Genomic DNA, 19251 nt, shown 5'->3' with positions numbered 1-19251 from the left:
TCAGGACCAACATAAAGTACTAGTAATACACAGCTTACTACTTTATAGTGGTGCTTGCATGCAGGTGTAGTAAAATATAACAGACAAAAAAATATACCGTATCTACTTTAATCAAGTGTGCACTGGTTTTCCGATAAAATGGTTCCAAAAATTGTGTGTGTGTTAAAATCGAGTGCGACCCTAAATCTGCGTTACCATGTCACCATCGGCATTTCAAAATGGCCGGCTTGTACTCGCTTCGAGCCTAGCTGCTGTAGCTTCCTCCGTGTGCTGTAGTATGTGTGCTTAGGCTAGTACACTGTCCATCTTCCCGTTTTCTGCATTTGCTCTGTAAGCATGGAAGTGCCGACTGTGAAGAAATGCGATGCCGCAATTAAAAGGAAAGTCATCGTGTGCGGCGACAGACGGAAATTGGAGCGCATCACGGGCGTTCGGAGTGCCCAAAACTTGCGTGCGGGACTGGCGCAAACAGAAGAGTCGTTCTACTACGGTAGCTGCTGTGTATCGATCTACGATGGAGACAGAGTCTATGCATCTAGGCGCACCGCGCTGCATTCTTGTTGCTTAGTTCGCGTTGAAGCAAGGGGCCGCACAAAGGTCAATTCGCTCGCTCCTGCTACAGCACTTCCTCACTCCAGTGTTTTGATAAGAGTTTCTACAGTCACTGAGTGAGACGTGTTCATATTTGCTTGTGTGTGCGTGACGCCATGCTTGTTAATTTAGTTAGTAAGCGAATGTTTAAAAGTTTATACGGCCAATAATACTATCCTTACTTTTCATATAGCTGTCTACTAATTTGCTATTGCAATTGATGCTTCGCCTTTCGGGCGAAACTGTGCCTTCTTCTATTTATCGCAACTTTAGTGTATTGGGAGTAAATCTTTTGTTTTTCCAAATGAGAGAAAGTTGTACTTCTGTATGAAAGAATGAGGTGCACGGTACTGTAAAGGACTTTTCTTTTTTTAACTCATGGAAAACGGGGGGTGCACGTTATGATTGAAGGTGCGTTAGAATGAGTAAATACTGTAATTTCACAGAAATCGAGGTAATAAATATACAGATGTTCATGAGTCGACTCACTCAGACATAGGCTGACCCATGAGTCTAGAGACTCAGTGAGTGCGGCTGTGTAGAATTTTGGCGAGTCTGAGTCCAAGGGAGCCTGGCTGATAGAATTTTGATAAGTCTGAGTCCGAGTGAGTGAGTGAGTTCTAATTATTTTGCTAACCTGTAGTCCATTCAAAAAGCTAAAATTGTGGTGACGGTTCCAACATTAAAAGTTTAAGCAAGTGGCGTGCCCTATACTTCGAGTGATGGCATCAAGAGAAGAAAAAAAGACCACAGCACGGAACTGCACAGTGTGCCTGCCACATTGTCAGCAGCATAAAACTCGCTGCGCTCTTCCATTCGATCACACACATACAGTCTTTATGTACACACCTGTAGTGCCAGTCCAGAGCCTTCGCAGCATCGGCGACGCTCAGTCTAGACGTATAGCGCCTGCTTCCAACTCACTCCCTGCCCGGTGCTTCTTTTTTTTTTTGTTCCTAAATCTGCCCACTCTTTGCGCTGTTGCAACTGGGGGTCCAAAGATTTGTGGTATCCATTCAGCATGGAGGAGTAAGGGAACGTGGGGCTGGGTTCGATATTCAAGTCGTTTTACGCACACGTTTATATTACATTTTTACAAGAGTTTTTGAAGAAGTGCAGAAAAATAAGTTCATGAAGAAGTTCCAGCAGCCAATCTCTCCAATCGTCCGTCTCCTTTTAAACCCTGCGTTGTCGTTGTCCAGTCACCTTCCTCCAATTTGGCGTTAGGAGACAGGTGACGTCATGTCCCACCAATCCGGAGGGGGTAGCCCTTTCCCTCTGAAGTGAGCTACGCACAGCACTGTATATGAACAGGCGAGGGAGGGGTAGGAAACACTGACTCCTTCACCGGCGCGTATGCAGCAGTTTGGGTGGATGACAGGTGAAGGACTGTCGCCTCCTGACAGAGGTACTCCTGGAGGAACCTGTCTTGGCACATCCACCCACCGTCTTTGTAGAACTTCTCCTGATAGGACTCCACTGGTGGCCATTAATCATCCCAGTTGAGGATAGCTTTGATGGGGCCGTCGGCCCATTCCCCATTATCATGTTATCCGTGACCGATGGTTGTTGCGGCATAAATTGCCAATCACAACAGCGCCTCCGTGGCACCATAGAGGGAGTTCGAAAGAGAAACGTGGGAAGCCTTGCGGGCGAGTATGAAGCATTGGGTGCTATGCGAACGTAGCTTTTGCTTTCGCTTTTAGGCTTTCACCTTTGTTGGTAATGTTGGTAATACTTTTTGTTTGTGTAAACGGCATTGAATGGCAGAAAGTATGCGACGAAAACAATGTTGATGCAGCTTATGTAAGTTACTAAAACAAAAATGTTAGGCATAACATTAAGAGAAGGGAAGAGAGTCGTATGGATCAGAGAGCAAATGGGGATAACCAATATTTTAGTTGAAATTAATAGAAAAAATCATGCAGATCCCATGCATTGTGGGAATCAATGTAAGCGAAGCTTTTCGTGCTGTTTTCTTTGATCGACAATAATTAGCCATGTTGATAACGTCATGTTGATGGCAAATGTTTAATTTCTTCGGCATTTAGTGCAGTACCAGAGTGGTGAGTTGGTGTTAAACGTTACCTTGCGTGCACCACTGCTGTTTGTGCAGTGTTTGCGAGACGTGTTTGCGAGATGTGTTTGCTTGAGGTATTTTATGGCACCATGGTTCATAACCTTCGAGAAGGTTAACATTGTCATTGCCTCACACAGCATATTGCATCGTGGTAGAGGTGTTAAACTTTAATTGAATTGTGGAGCTCTACGTGCCAAAACCACAATAGAATTATGAGGTGCGCTGTAGGGATGGGTTCCAGATTAATTTTAAGCCCCTGGTGTTCTTTAACATGCACCGAATTCCAAGTACACAAGCGTTCTTTTGTATTTCGGCCCCGTTGAAATGCGGCTCTTGAGGTCCGGATCGAACCCGCAAACTTGAGCAACGTCACAGCCACAAAACTGCCGGGGTGGGCGCAGAAGTGTTGATTTGACATGCGGCCGCTTCCATAGTGTCATCGAGATGTTACGGTGCTTAATTCTGGCTTTGTGTCTGCACACCCTGCGTCTATTGTCCGCTTGACAAATTTGCATGGTGTTCATTATTCAGAAATAATAGGAACGTACCATAACGTACCTTGAACTTAAATTTATCTAGTTTGTCTGTAACTGGCTGTCGTATCTAGTAGTAGCGTTTCCTTGCCTTCTTATGTCGCCTTTTCCTTCTCCTGCTCTCCCCCATGTATGTGCACTGCAAGCAAAGAGTGACAAGGTTGTTATTCACTTGTTTCATGACTGTGTCTGTTCTATCCATTCTCTGCCTCCTCTCCCTATCTGCAATCTACCATATTTACCTCCCCTCTGGACTGTTCCATGTTAGTACAAGGATAAGTGCTGCAGTTTCTGCAGTGAATTTTGCAGCTGGGTCAGGGATAATTGCAGCCGTCCAGAAGTATTGTGACAATGCAATAGAAAGCTTCAAACAAGTTTCTCGTGTTGCCTTTCCTCTCTGCCATGCTTCTGCCATGTATATGCCCGTTCTGAGCGACGTCCTGACGCAGCGTGCAAGAAGCAACAGCAGCAGCAGTGGAAAAGTCGAAGGAAGAGGCAAAGAAAGCTTTGCTTTAAAAATGGAGCTTGGCAGGCTATGTAATGCATAGGGCAGATAACCGCTGGACCATTAGAGTTCTAGAATGGGTGCCAAGGGAAGGGAAGTGCAGTCAAGGACAACAGAAAACTAGGTGGGGTGATGAAATGAGGAAATTTGCAAGCACAAGTTGGAATCAACAAGCGCAAGACAGGGGTAATCGGTGATCGTAGGGAGATACCTTCGTCCTGCAGTGAACATAAAAATAGGCAGATAATGACGATGACACATCACCAGCACACGAATGAATGTTTTTTGTTGAAAATGTAGATGTATTACCTATGTCCTCCTTCTTAAATAATTTTTCTTTAGTATCCCTTTAAGTGAGCTTGGACTTCACAGGGTTGATATATTAAGTAACACACCTTGCCAGCCTCTTTATTCATTATTATTTATTTATTTATTCAGTACTGCCAGCAGTCTTTTCGCAGTCAAAGCAGGAGCGGTACAGCTTCATGGACAAGTACAGAAATTAACACAAGTCATCAGTACACCAAGAAGTGCTATAATAAATTGACTAGCCGACTAATAAGTAACAAGCATAACAAGAATAAGTAATAAGCAAAACAAGATTGCGGGTGCATAAGGCATTTCATCAAACCATCAAAAAGGATATGAAATCATGAACATGGTATAAAAACCCTTACGAGTAACAAAAGTAAATTCAAAACACTACAGAAGACAAGTCACGGCCAATAAAAAGCATTCTAATGACGTTACCTGCATAACATCACAAGGACGTGAATTCCATTCGAGAATTGTTCTTAGAGAAAGAGTAATGATAGGCATTTGTTATCGTTTGGGGCATTATTAGTGTCCTTTTGTATTTGCTTCGGGTCTGTCATGCTGTGTTGTACTGCATGTAGGTGTGAAAGTCAAATTTTCTTCTGCTTGTTAAAATATTAAGAAGCATTTGCAGCCTACATAGTTTGCGGCATGACTCCAGTGAGGGCAGTCCAGGTACGCAAGTTACAGACACATGTCTACCAAACTTGTGGCAGATAAGTCATAGTGCTTTATTTTATGCAATTTCTATACAGCGGGTATTACTTTTGAAGGTGGAAGCCCTGATGGTCTGGAGAACACGGCATATGCTACAGAAAGTCATGTGAGCTCGCCTCGCGTAGACACACGCTCGTGCCACTGCTAGCGCGTTCATCATCATCGTCTTCCACAGCTGGCTCCGATGTAGCTCACCATGCCAAAAAAAAAAAGAAAGAAAGCCAAAGTGAATTAAGATATAGTTAATTCAGGCATTCAAACCCACGACCTTTGGTGCTAATTAGGGCACAGTTAATTTAGGTAGCGTCAATTAAGGCACTTGAACCTAGGACCTTTGGTGGGAGAAAGCAAGTAATAAGAAGTAACAACGCATTCAAATGAGAATGTTAAATAATTTAATGAATATCTCTTTAGCATGCAGGCTTTTGCCTTCACCCTCTTTGGCACATGGTAAAGTGACTGTCAATTTTAGATACTGGTCCCAAACAGTGTCAGCATATTCAAGAGCCAGACACATAAGGAATGTTTAAGCAACTAATTTTGTTTTTCTCGTGGTGTGCTTCAATCAGTGCTTTAGCAGCCACAGTTTCTTCGATACAGTCGATACTGTATGGTCTACATGAGCACTCCAACTTAAATTTGAACTAATGTATACACCTAGACACTTGAATTCACTAACTGGCATGATTTATTCGTTGTTGATTTCCTATTTAAAGTAATACGGTTGTTTCTTGTGCGCCATAGTCATGTGTGTGCATTTAGAAATAATAGTATTCCTGTTCCAAGTGCGACACCAGTCAGGCACTGCAGCTAAGTAGCTATTAAGAATGACCTAGTCATTTTCAGATTTAATGCTGTGATACGAAACGCAGCATCTGCAAGGAATTGTTTATTAACAGGAGAATAGAATGACAGATAATTTAAATAAATAAAAGAAGAAAGGAGCAGGCCCGAAGCTGAGCCCTGTAGGGCTCTGGATAGAACTACTGGTAGTAGCAAGGATGATTTAGATGCTATTATTTGAACACACTGGCCTCTCTCTGAAAGATATGAGTCAAGCCACCATAATATCTTTTCATTCTTTAGAAATTTACGTAGTTTGTACATGAGCTTGTTTGATATTCTATCAAAGGCCTTTTTGCAATGTACTATTAAGATAATGTCAATTTGACTGCCACTATTACCACTGGTTAGTGGAATTCTTCTATAGGAAACACTTGAAACGTTATAAATACCCTTTGTGTCTTTTGAGAGTCACTCCTGCGAGATTGCGTTGATGTGCTTTTAGGAGTAATGGCAGCCTCTATTTATCTATAATGACAGTTCTGGCAGCACCTTCATGATTGCCCACCACAGTTTCATAGTGGCTGTGGCATTCCATTGCTGAGCACAAAGCCATGGGCTCAATTCCCGACTGCAACTACTGGATAATGAAAAAAATTCAGTGCACTGAGCTTTGGGTGCATGTACTGCATGGTAAAGAACTGCCAGTGACTAAAATTAATTGCCACTATGACATTTCTCTTTAGCCCCTGTGTTTCTTTTAGGTACTGAACCCAATCAGTCAGTCAATCGGTTGGTCAGTCAGTCTTGGGGGACATGTTTTGTCATTTGAAAGGTGAACTGTGCTATGGATGAAGGAAAATTTTTCTAGGACTAAGGTTGTGGTTCCAAATTACATGATGTGTAGCTTTGCGAATTTTTTAAAGTTGGGTACACCTAGTGCCGTTTTCTTCCCAGGTACCAAGGCCACATAAGTGCAGCACTGGTACTTGGAGGAGTGGACACAACTGGCGGTGTCCTTTGCAGCATTCACCCACATGGCTCTACAGACAGGCTTCCCTATGTGACCATGGGGTCAGGATCCTTGGCTGCAATGGCTGTCTTTGAGCGTGACTGGAAACCCAACATGGCAGTATGTAATCCCTTTGTTGCCTTACATATATGTAAAATTGGATTATATGTTCAGTCTATGGTATTTTATTTTGCTCTTACGTTACTCTCTCTGTCTGTATCTCTCTTTTCCTAAATGTACTGTTGTACTGTTCTGAGGTGATTAAGTGTGGAAAAAAGCATTATTGGGCATTGCACAGAAGCTCTTTGCCATGAAACTGCTTACTGTTTATCATATGCTAAAATAATTCGCAAATTCTTTAGTGAATGCAAATTAAAGAAATCAATCTCATGGTTGAAAAACCAGGTCTTCGCCACACCTGTCATATAGAACGAGACATGGCGGAGCTTGAAGAGATCATCTCACCGATTAGCAGAGCTTACGCGCTCGTAATCGTCCAACCAGTCCTCAACACCTTCACCGCGAAGACCATCGAACAGGTGGGTTCACAGCGGTGGCCACTGATGATCAGAGAAGGTGTGGCTTGTGGTGTCGAGATGGGTAAGGTAGGAGCGCAGGCTGCTCAATCTGCGACTTGCTGGCGGGCAGTGGGCACAAGTGGCGACCTGAACGAAGCACCAGGGATTAGGCTAGGCATGCAGAGGACGGGGAACCAAGAAGCACCTTTACCACTTATGATGTCACAGTAAGGGCTGACCTTTATTGAGCCTGAGAGACGCGGCGAAGGACCCTCGGCACATTCCACTATGATGATGCGCCTACATGCACGATGAAGAAGGGCACACACAATGATAATTTACAGATGATGAAGAGGTGCACAATAAATGCCCACAATATAGCAATAAGAATAGTTCAGGTATAGGAGCAGAACAATGCCTCTAGACCTGTAGTTCACCCAACTACTTTCTGCATTTGTGTTGTCCTTTACAATTAAGTAGCTTTGGTGCTTGTTTATTCAGTGACAGCCTATGACTCAACACTGGTAGGCTGGGCTTTTCACTACCATTTACACGAAAGTGGCTCTTTTCACCTCCTGAATAAGTGAGACCTCACTATAATGAATTCACATACAATGCAGTCCACTTATAGTGATATCAAGAAGAACGAAAAATCCTATCATTATCTATCTGGACTGCCGTAAAAAAAAAAGGCTGCTGAACATACTCTTCTAGCTCCAAAACCAAATTTGCCACTTGTGCTAAAGCATAGATGTAGATAGTAGGCTGTGAAAAATAAAACATTTATTCATAGCTCTAAACAGCTTGTCAAGCGTTAGGCATGCAGAAATACAGTCAAACACGGATATGTAGAACCCGCATATATCGAGTTATTGTTTGTATTGAACTCGTGAATTATCGCCTTGAAAATTCTGTGTAAAAGTATGGATATTTGTTATCGAACGGTATTTTTACTTGCCATTAGACATATAGAATGCCGTGCGAGCTCAGCACTCGCTGCACTTGCGAACTCCGTGCCTTCACGGCACCGCGCCTCCGCCGAAACCCGAAACGCTAGAAAAATGTGATAGCGAGAGGGAGGGAGGCTCGGACTGCAGTACTCTCGCTGCGCACATTCTCCGACTTGCGGAATAGCTTTTTTTCTTCTCTCTCTCCCTCTATCAATCATTCTTCCCCCGTGTAACCATAGTGATCGGCTCGGAAAAAATAAGAGTGCAGGAACGAAGGCGCCAGCGGCCTCCTCCTTTGCCTTTTTTTTCTTGTTGCTTTTTCGCGAGTTTCGCTCAGCCAACAACAGCTCGCGCCTCGTACATCGCTCATAGAACATCGCTATTGCCCTCGGAGGAGGCCCTTGCGAGCGCTGTGTTGAGGGAGGCTGTTCATATTCTTGTGTTTTGTGCGCGTTCTCGTGTACCGTGCGCATTATTGTTTTGCATGCATCTCACGACATGTGTGACTGGATCGTGGTGGGCTGGCGTGAAGCAATGGCCGCAGCTAGCACAAGCAGCGGCAAGAGGCGCAAGAACCTGGACTTTGCGACAAAGCTGAAAGTCATTCAGTGCGTTGAGGCGGGCGAGAAAAGTTCGACGGTGGCAGACGACTTCAGGATTCCTCGGAGCACTCTAAGCACCTTGTTAAAAAACAAGGCGAACATAAAGTCAAAAGCGGTGGAGCAACGAAGGTCGGGAGCTTGTCATGTGCGCGCTCCTGCCCACGAAAAAGTTGAAAAGGCTCTCTATGTGTGGTTTTTAGAGGTTCGGGCTAAGAACATTCCGGTGGATGGCCCAGTGTTAATGGCTAAGGCCAAATGGTTCGCCACTGCATTCGGTGAAGACAACTTCGCCGACAACACAGGGTGGCTGCACAGGTTTAAGAACCGCCATGAGATAGTTGGCAAAACTATTTCTGGCGAAAGCGGAGCCATCATCAGCCAGGATATCCAGCAGTGGATTTCGAAGGAAAGGCCAGAAATTTGCGCGAAGTTTTCTCCCGCAGAAATCTTCAACGCCGACGAGACTGGATTGTTTTGGCAGATGCTGCCCAGCAAGACGCTCGACGTCCGGGGCAGCACGTGTCACGGGGGCAAGATGAGCAAAGTCCGCTTGAACGTTCTGCTCGCAGCAAACATGGATGGCTCTTGAAAGCTCCAGCCCTTGTGATCGGCAAAGCAAGGGCACCGTGCTGCTTCAAAAACTGTAACCAGCTCCCCGTCCGCTACGCCTTCAATAGGAAGGCGTGGGTGACATGTCAGCTGTTTACAGAATGGTTGCAAGCGTGGGACGCCGAACTGGGCAAGTCGAGGCGTCATGCTTGCCTTCTCGTCAATAACTGCTCGGCCCATCACACCACCTGCGAGCTCGAAAACATCGAGCTCAAGTTTCTGCCTGCGAACATGACAGCGAAGCTGCAGCCGCTCGACCAGGGCATCATTAAGTCATTCAAGGTCAAGGTTCAAGGGACTCATTGATAGGCTTTTGGTGAACCTCCGCATGGGCACCGAGCTTAAGGTTGACCTGCTGGGGGCCATTCAAATGGTGACGGGTGCCTGGAGAGACGTGAAGCCGGATACCGTGGCCAACTGCTTCTGGAAGGCAGGCTTCTTGGCGGCGAAACTTTCCGAAACCTGCGAAGACGGTGACAACGAGTGCATGGATGACGCATTTCGCGAGTTGTCATCTTTTTTTCCGGCTGCCATTCCAGCCGAAGTGTCTGCTGATGATCTTGTGAACGTTGACAGCAATGTTCAGGCTGTTGCGAGCCTCACTGCAAAGGACGTTGTAGCTGTAGTCGCAGGGACCCAGGCTGACAGCTCGAGTGGCGACGAAGATCATCCAGACGAGGGGGCGGCTACAAGCTCGTACTCCGCCGCTGAAGTGGCAGCAGCGTTCAGCTTGATTCGCCGTTGTTGCGGTGACATGGAAGGAACAAAGCGGTCACACCTGAACAGCCTCGATAAGATAGAGGTCAGCGTCTTTAATTTCATTTCCAAGGCAAAGAAGCAGGCCAACATAAGTGATTTTTTTTTTTCACGCAAGTAAAGCATTATGTTGCGTCGTGTGTGCAGAATTAGTTGTCATTCTTGAATACACCGATTGGTAGGTTACCGTCCGCCACAGGTAAAGTCTCAGGGCCTGTATTTTTTTATATAGAATTTTTAATATATCGAATTAATTCACGATCCTCTTCAAGTTCGATATATCCATGTTCGACTATAGTCGGAAACCTGCACTTGCTTTCGCAGGAATTTCAGATTCACAATTGCGGTATGCATTGCGTCCAGCTGCTGTGCAAACACTGGTGGCAATAACTTAGCATGCATGAAAGCAATGAGTGACTCGATCGACGACAGCGCAATTTGCATGAACATCGGTATCAAAAATAGGCCACTGTCAGTCTCGTCGTTACTGCCGCTGCTGTCGTCACCTCTGTCTGTCGCGACAACGATTGCCCCGTCGGATAACTCTTCGCAGAACGCGGCATTACCATGTGCACTCAGGAACTCCTCCATAGACAAGAACGCCACCACCGGGCGGCACTGTCGCGCCAGCGTGAGAGCGCCGCATGCGGGGTAAAATTTAACTAGCGGGTGTACACTCTCCTATTTCTCGTGTGCATCGCCTTGATTGCCTCTTGCACTGCAGGTGTTTGGGTGCATTTCGAACTGCACGCGGTGTGTGCCTGTGTGTGTGTGTGTCTGGTGGACGTTTTATTCAAACGACGATGTATACGCTTCTGTTTGCCTTTAAGAAGATAGATGCGCTTGACGATTATTTTCATGGCTGCGATGTGGCGAAAGGGCAGCATTTGCTTAGCCATGTAAGTGACGGAGGGACGCGCCCCAACTTGTCAAGTACATTCTTTATTTCGGGAAATCCTCGGTGCACGCACACACACACAGTCTGCGTTTTGTTCCGCTGCACTGCATGCGGCTTGCTCCGCTGATTACTTTACTCACTCAGTTCCCGCATGCCAACTGTGCACACATGCCTTCCATATTCTATCTCCCCGCCACACATCGTTGCCTACTGTCCTGTGCCTGCTACTGTACACAGGTTGCCTCCCGGTACCCTCACAGGCCTATAATTTTTCAGTTCTTTAATGTCTCCCTTTTTGTGGATTAGTATGATGTTGGCATTCTTCCAGTTCTATGGGACCTTTGAAGTCGATAGGCAGTTCGTATAAAGGGCCGCTAGTTTTTCAAGCATTATGTCTCCATCATCTTTGATTAAATCGACTGCTAGTCCATCTTCTCCTGCTGCTTTTCCCCGTTTCATGTCTTGCAAGGCCCTTCTAACTTCACCGCTGGTTATAGAAGGAGCCTCTCTAACCTGTTCATTACCACAATAAATGGAGGTATTGTTTCTGCTTTGGGTACTGTACAGGTCAATATAGAATTCTTCTGCTGCTATCTTTGAGATTACTGATGATGTTACCCTGTCTTATCTTTCGGTGCATGCATCTTGGTTTGTCTGATGCCTAGTTTCCTTCTCACTGTTTTCAGGCTGCATCCATTTTTATTGCTTCCTCAGTCTTTCGCACATTATAATTTCGAATATCCCTTAATTTCTCCTTGTTGATTAGTTTTGACAATTCCGCCGATTCTATCTGATCTCTTACATTCGACACTGTCATTCTTTGTTGTTTACTTTATTAGGTCCTTTGTTGCTTGGGAGAACTTACCTACTGGTTGCCTTGAGGCCTTACCTCCCACTTGAGTTGCTGCTTTTGAAGCCAGCCTAGTTATGGTTTCATTCATTGCCTCTATGTCATCTTCATCTCTCTTTTCTAAGGCTGCAAATTTGTTTGAAAGTGCCAACCTAAATTGGTCTGCTTTTACCTTTACTGCTTCTAGGTTGGCACTGCACTTTGCCCTGCCTAACACTTCGACATCCTGCACTATTCTGGCATCAGCAGAAAGTGTGAAATCAATTTCATTTTTTGTTTCACCATTAGGGCTTTTTCAGGTCCACTTTTTGTTCCAACGCTTCCTGAAGAAGGTGCTCATTATTCACAGCTTATTTCTTTCCACGAATTATACCAACATCTCTCCTCTAGTGTTTCTATAATCGACGGCGTAGTTGCCAAATGCTTGTTCACCAGCCTGCTTTTCCCCACATTTGCATTGAAGTCCCTCGTTACTACAGTATACCAACTCTTCACTTTTCTCATCGCTAATTCAACATCTTCATAAAACTGATCTACCTCATCATCATCATGACTGGAGCTTGGAACGTAGGCTTATACTACCTTTATTCTATACCTCCTATTTAGCTTTATTACGACTACTGCTACCCTCTCATTAATGCTATAGAATTCGTCACTGTTGCCCGCTATGTCCTTATGGATTAGGAATCCTACTCCAAACTGCTTCTTATCGGGTAGTCCTCTATAGAAGAGCACATGGCCATTTGTCAGCACTGTGTAAGCTTCAACAGTTCTTCTAACCTCACTAAGGCCAATGGTATCCCAAACAATGCCTGATAGTTCCTCAAAGAGTCCTGCTAGGCTAGCTTCACTCGAGAGGGTTTGGGTGTTAAATGTTGCAAGGGTCAATTTCCATTGGTGGCCTGTCTGGGTCCAGAGATTCTTAGCACCCTCTGCTGCGTCATAGGTCTGACCGCTGCCTTGGTCAGGTGCTCCACAGCTGCTGGGGACTAAGGGCCATTGGGTAATCGAGTGAGTCATTTGGGGGGGAGTGGCTATATACTGCACCAGGGAGGCCAATTCCTGTTATGGTGAGGCAGTGTCTTGTTGAAGCTTAGTGGGTCTTCCTAATTTGGTTGTACCTGGATTAGTATAGCCCCACTTGCTCTTGGTGTCTTTGCCGGTGTCAGGCATCACTCCAAGCTTCCAAGCTAGCTCAGTCAGATAACCCTGCGGGCTGTCAGGCTGCCTTAGGTCGGAGAATTCCAGCCCAGGTGATCCTACGCGCCTCAAAACATGCTTGAATTATGCACGATATGCTGGTTTTGCTGATCACGACAGGTGGCATGGCATAGTTTTTCTCAATGGTTTTAACATTGTGGTTTCGGAGTCTCCGTACGCATGCGGCCATGAACACGGCTAGATACACATTTTCGGCGAATTTGAACAGCACTTAAAGGTAGTGTGTAAAAAAATAAAATGAGAAAAAGAAAGAACTTTCAGCACTTACCGCGAATTCACTAGTTGCATATGGAGGGAGGTATACCAAACAGCTCACGGTCTCGGCTGCCTGCCTCAGGCATCGGAAAAGTCTTTCCGAAAAGTATTTCTGAAATAATCTAATTTGAATTCAAATGCATTTCTCGACTTTGATAAAAAGTGGTTCATGGCCCCTTTAGCCAAGAAAACGCAAGAGTGGGGTTGAAGATTAATATGCAGAAGACAAAGATAATTTTGAATAGCCTGGCAAGGGAACAAGAATTCAGGATTGCCAGTCAACCTCTAGAGTCTCTACAGGAGTATGTTTATCTAGGTCAATTACTCACAGGGGACCCTGATCATGAGAAGGAAATTTACAGAAGAATAAAGATGGGCTGGAGTGCATACGGCAGGTATTACGAAATCCTTACTGGGAGCCTACCACAGTCGTTGAAAAGTGTACAATCATTGCATTCTACCGGTGCTAACATGTGGGGCAGAAAGGGGCCCTGAACCACCCATCAGGCTTGGTGAAATAACATAGTACATGAGTAGCATACACTGCTGTGAACATCTCGGCCAAGTTTTGCTGTCGTGCGTGGAGCTCGCGAGTGAGTGCGAAGTCACCTCTCTCTCAAACGCTCTCTTTTCAACAGAGAACCTGCTCTTCACTCTCTTCTAGACACTTTGTTTCTTAATAAAGCGGATTTCCGTGCATAGCTGCTATTAGTAGCTCTGGTCGGCTATGTGGCGTAGATACCACTGCTGCCATTGGGTGCTGCCACAAGTCCACTGGCTAAGTGCACTACGGCTCGCTGAGGACAACCGCATTTGGCTTATGTTTAGCGCGTTGTAGGTGCCAAAATCGGGAGTCGTGGCATCTACGTTCACATCCAAAATGAAATTTGAACTGCACGCCACAGTGACAGTTGGAAGGCAGAGTGTTGTGGGCACGCCCCACTCTGCCATAGCCCTCGCAGTGCAAGGCATTTAAGAAGGAACGGGAGCACAGTGGAGGCCATGCTTGATTGCCAATAACTCTGTTTCTGTGGAACACATTGAAGCACTTCTTGCGGCAAAGTATTTCTAAAATAAGCTATTTTCACTTCAGATGTCTTTCTCCACTTTGATAAGAAGTGGTTCAAGGCCCCTTTAAAGATTAAAGGGCCCCTGAAATGGTTTGGTCAAATTTTCTAGGCGCGTAGGGTACAGCTAAAGTTAATCATTCGCACCACAATTTGTGTAAAGCATCTCATATTAAGAGAGCTGTGGACGATTAAAAGTTACCCTCCTCCATAGTCATGTATTTTCTCCTCAACTCAACCGTACGTCAAGTGATCGGGGCTAAGCTCTGCCTTCGCTTGCTCTGCGTCATGATGGCATGTCGTGTCGTCGACTTCCGGTTCTCTAGGAGCGAGCACGTGAAGCCTCTCCAAACTTTCTGCCAGCTGCCTGGTAGTCGACCCCAAGCGAGAGCTATCGAAGCAGCGTGCGTTGCAAGCATTCTGTTGCAGCGCTGAACATGTCTGGTATTCCGGTAACCACAGGCAAGCTGGGCATTTCGACGGTACGGTGGAGGCATAAACTCAAACTGATGAAGGAACTTTAGCGTAGACTTACGTGAGCAACCTGATCGGTCTACACAGTCCAGCCACCTGGTGGCGCAAAGCTTAACCAGCCAAACAAAGCGCTAATATTGCTCTAACCAAGTGTAAAACATTTTAAACATTTACAAAAACAATGTGTTATAGATTGCGATCCTGCGAAATATTTACACCAGCAGCAAAGAAGAATACACTTCGTTACTGCTACTGTGTTTGGTTGAGCACTGTGCCACCAGGTGGCTGCACCGTGCAGACCATTCACATTTGCACTTCTGCTCATCCCTTGTAACAGCACGGTCAAATGGCCAGGCCTTGTCCCCTTGCGCTTGCGTTTACCCAAATACTAAACTCGTGAAACGGTATTGTGGTAGTAATCCTCCGGTGTAAAGTGATGGCCGCAAATGCTGGTGCCGATCGGGTAGCAACAGTCCAATGCGCTTGAGCCACTTCACTCCTCTGCTGCCTTGCAGAGGCACATGATGTCACAGATTGACATATTGCCAGTTGCTACGTTTGCAGCCCACAACACCACAAAGGCGAATCATGGTGCTCGCAAAAAGACTGAGACCGACATTGACCTCGGAGCTCTCGTCAAAACGAAGCATGTTGTAACATGAGCAGACGACACTTGCTGTGTGCCGGAAGGGCTTAAGTGTACTGAGAAATTTTACTTGTGCATTCTCTTTCTGTTACTTTCTTTTTATAGAAACAAATGAACTCGCATTCCAACTATTACGAACAACATTTGCTCACCATAATGTTGGAAAAATTATTGATGACGTGGCAGCCTGGGCAGCCAATCGGATAGCTCGCCCTACTGACGTCATTTGAGTGAATGATGTCAAATGGGTAGGGGCGGCTGAAAATTCAGCCGAGCAGTGTGCTGCAATTGGCAGCGATGCACATTTCTAAAACCTTATAATAAATTACACGCTTTATGCAGAGCACTTAGATGCACAATTAATGATCAGAAGGATCTACTCTAACGACTTGGTATGTTTGTAGAAAATCGTCAAAATCGTTTCAGGGTCCCTTTAAGGTCTAGTCTTTAAGAAGCTCTAGAACAAGTTAAGGACTGTGTATAGTGATACGAGAAATGTTAGCCGTAACGTTAGGAGACAGGAGGGGAGCGGTGTGGGTCAGAGAGCAAATGGGGATAGCCGATATTCTAGTTCACATTAAGAGAAAAAAAAAAAGGATGATGATGATAATGTGATGGCAGTGGCGATAACACTTGCTTTGAGAGTAGGCTGCTCTGATGTTGCGAGTGCACTTTTGGTTTCATACCCTATTGTAGACAGTTTTCAGACCAATTTTGTTGAACAAACGTTCATATTAAAATCTGATAAATACAGGAGTTATTCACTATGAGCTACCGTTTTCTCTTCGGAATGTGTCAAAAGCCTGTCAAGAATGGGCATTTTTGGCAGGAGATAATGTGTCTGACGTATTCACTTTCCTCTAGCAATGCCAAGATTGATGCCACAGCCATTGAAATCAGGTGCATGCATGTGTTGACCAGTCACATTTGAATTATTCGGAGAGGGCTATCAAAATAACAAGAGTTCTGATAAAAATATATGACCTGGACGGGACTTTTGGTCGCAATTAACTGAAAAATTGAATTGATTTAAATATAATTAGGCAACAGAAGTCTGCTGTAGCGCCTTTTAATATCAAGGTTGTGATGGAATGCCCTCGAGTCAGGGAAGATATAGTAATAATACACAGTGGTGACCCAGATAAAATTTGTTGAAAGACGTTTCGGCTCCCTCATGTGATTGTGAAGAAGGCTTCCTTGAAGCTGTCAGTGCTGCGTCTATGAATTACTATCACCACTTTTTTACAAGGACGTCAGATTTGCATTTTCTTCCTAACTCCATTGTTTATTAACACTAAGTTGAAGCGCGTAAATAGGACATAAACAGTAACAAAATTAACCACTCTGCTTTTTGAGTATCTTCTGTCTTTCTCCCCCCTAGTAACGTGTGGATACACACATGCTACTAGTATTAGTACCTCTGTGAAAAAATAGTGGATGCTGAGTGCACATACTTTGTGTGTTCTCTTACAGCTGGAAGATGGAAAGAAGTTGGTGAGAGATGCTATTGCTGCTGGTATCTTCAATGACTTGGGATCAGGTGGCAACGTTGATATGGTTGTCATTACTCGTGAAGGACTAACTCGGGCTCGTCCTTATGAGGAAGCAAACAAGAAGGGTGAACGGTAAGTTACAACAGCAACTTTTTTACTTGCCAACAGCTAGTTAATTAATGTAGTGCTCCCGGTGCACTTTCACTTAATGCTAAGCTTAAAGGGCCCCGAAACGGTTCGGACAAATTTTGTAGACGCGTAGGGTACAGCTTAAGTAGAACATTCGCACCACAATTTAAGTGAAGCGTTACGTATTAATGGAGCTACAAGCGATTAGAAGTTACCCTCCTCCCCAGCCACGCTTTTCCTCCTCAACTCGTTCGCCGAGCGAGCGGGGCTAAGCTCCGCCTTCACTGGTCCTGCGTCACAATGCGACGTCACATTGTCAACTTCCGGTTGTTTCGGAGCCCGCCCCCGCCCGCGCGAAACCTCTCCGCTAGCCGCTTGGCTGTCGACCCCAAGCGAGAGCTATCGAAGCAGCATGCGTTGCGAGCATTCTGTCGTAGCGCCGAACGTGTCTGGTATTCCGTTAACCACAGGCAAGCTGGTCATTTCGGCAAATGACTGGAGGCATAAACTCAAGCTGATGAAGGAACTTTGGCGTAGACGTACGTGAGCGGCCTGATCGGTCCAGACACTTGTTGGCGCAGCGCTTAACCAGCCAAACAAAGCGCTAATATTGCTCTAACCAAGTGTAAAACATTTTAAACATTTATGAAAACAACGTGTTGATGATTACACTCGTGCGAAAAATACGCACCAGCAGCAAAGAAGAATGCGCTTTGTTGCTGCTACTGTGTATGGTTGAGCTTTATGCCACCAGGTGGCTGCACCGTGCAGACCATTCACATTTGCCCTTCTGCTCATCTCGGCTCATCTCGTTACGGCACAGTCAAGCGGCCAGACCCTGTCCCCTTGCGCTTATGTTTGCCCTAATACGGGACTCGCGAAACGCTATTGCGTTAGTAATCTTCCGGTGTAAAGTGACGGCCACAAATGCGCAAATCCTGGCACCGATCGTATAGCGGCAGTCCGATGCGCAGCAGCCAGTTCGCTCGTACGCTGCCTTGCAGAGGGACACAGTGTCGCAGCTTGACATATTTCCAGTCGCTACGTGTGCAGTCCACAAAGCAACAAAGTCGAATCATAGTGCTTGCGAAAAGACTGAGACCGACTGTGACCGCGGAGCTCTCGTCAAAACGTAGTACGTCGTAACACAAGCAGACGACACTTGCTGTGTGCCGGAAGTGCTTAAGTGTACTGAAAAATTGTTCTTGTGCATTCTCTTTATGCTACTTTCTTTTTATAAAAACAAATGAACTAACATTCCAACTATTACAAAGATCATTTGTTTACCAAAAAGTTGGAAAAATTATGGATCACGCGCCCTGGTCAGCCAATCGGATAGCTCGCCCGACTGACGTCATATGGGGGATTTTGGTCATATGGGTAGGGGCGGCTTAAAATTCCGCCGAGCAGTGCGCTGCGATCGGCAGCGATGTGCATTTTTAAAACCTTATAATAAATTACACGCTTTACGCAGAGCACTTAGATGTGTCAATTAATGATCAGAAGGACCTACTCTAACGACTCAGTACATTTGTAGAAAATCGTCAAAAGCGTTTCGGGGTCCCTTTAAAGAGGTATTTATTGAGTAGTAAAACCTTGTTAATTCGGATTTCACGGGACCGAAATGAATGTTCGCACTAACCGAATGTCGAATTATCGAGAGTATCAAGAAAACAAATAAACAAATGCTTACTACCTCAACACGTTTTTATTTACTGAATGAATTGGCAAATTCTGTTTCCATTTCGTACCAAAGCAGTTTGGAAGCTTCAGATCTTGTCATCTCGTGACCGATTAGCACTCGCAACAACGAAGGCCTCGTGACTTCCTTCGCAGTGCGGCTGTGGTGCACGTCTTCATCCGAGACATTCTTTGCACTATTGTTCGCACACTCAAATTATTATTTATATTATTTTCCATTGAGTTGGTCACCAACAGATGGTCTGTTTATCTCGATGTAGCCTGTGCTTTTCACCCTCGACAGCTTGCGGCGTGTTTGTGAGAGTGTGTGTGTGGCCATTGCAGAGTCAAAACGAAACTACTGTTTGCTGCAACCGCTGTCAACAAAATTGTGGCCACTATTGATGTGATTATGGATGGCGATCATGCAATTCTGAAGGCGCGTGGCTGACGTGCACATAATAAAAACGAAACTACATACTGTTTTGAGAAACCACAGTCACTATTGACGCGATTATCAACGGCCACCGCTTAGTTCTGAAGGCACGTGGCTGATACACGTAGAGG

The 19251-nt window shown here is 45.2% G+C and overlaps 1 protein-coding gene across 1 annotated transcript in view; it reads left to right on the top strand.

Moving 5' to 3' along the window:
• Prosbeta2 (Proteasome beta2 subunit) overlaps positions 1–19251 on the top strand; it is a 44623-nt gene that overhangs the window by 9274 nt on the left and 16098 nt on the right. The window contains exons 5-6 of the mRNA XM_065444916.1: positions 6482–6656; positions 16856–17007. Coding sequence (XP_065300988.1) covers positions 6482–6656; positions 16856–17007 — 327 coding nt within the window. The remainder of the gene's footprint in view (positions 1–6481; positions 6657–16855; positions 17008–19251) is intronic.

The sequence above is a fragment of the Dermacentor albipictus genome, chromosome 1 (assembly GCF_038994185.2).
Source record: "Dermacentor albipictus isolate Rhodes 1998 colony chromosome 1, USDA_Dalb.pri_finalv2, whole genome shotgun sequence".
In the NCBI taxonomy this organism is placed as follows: Eukaryota; Metazoa; Arthropoda; class Arachnida; order Ixodida; family Ixodidae; genus Dermacentor; species Dermacentor albipictus.
Note: the sequence above shows the minus strand (reverse complement) of the source record. Positions and strands in the feature narration are given on the sequence as shown.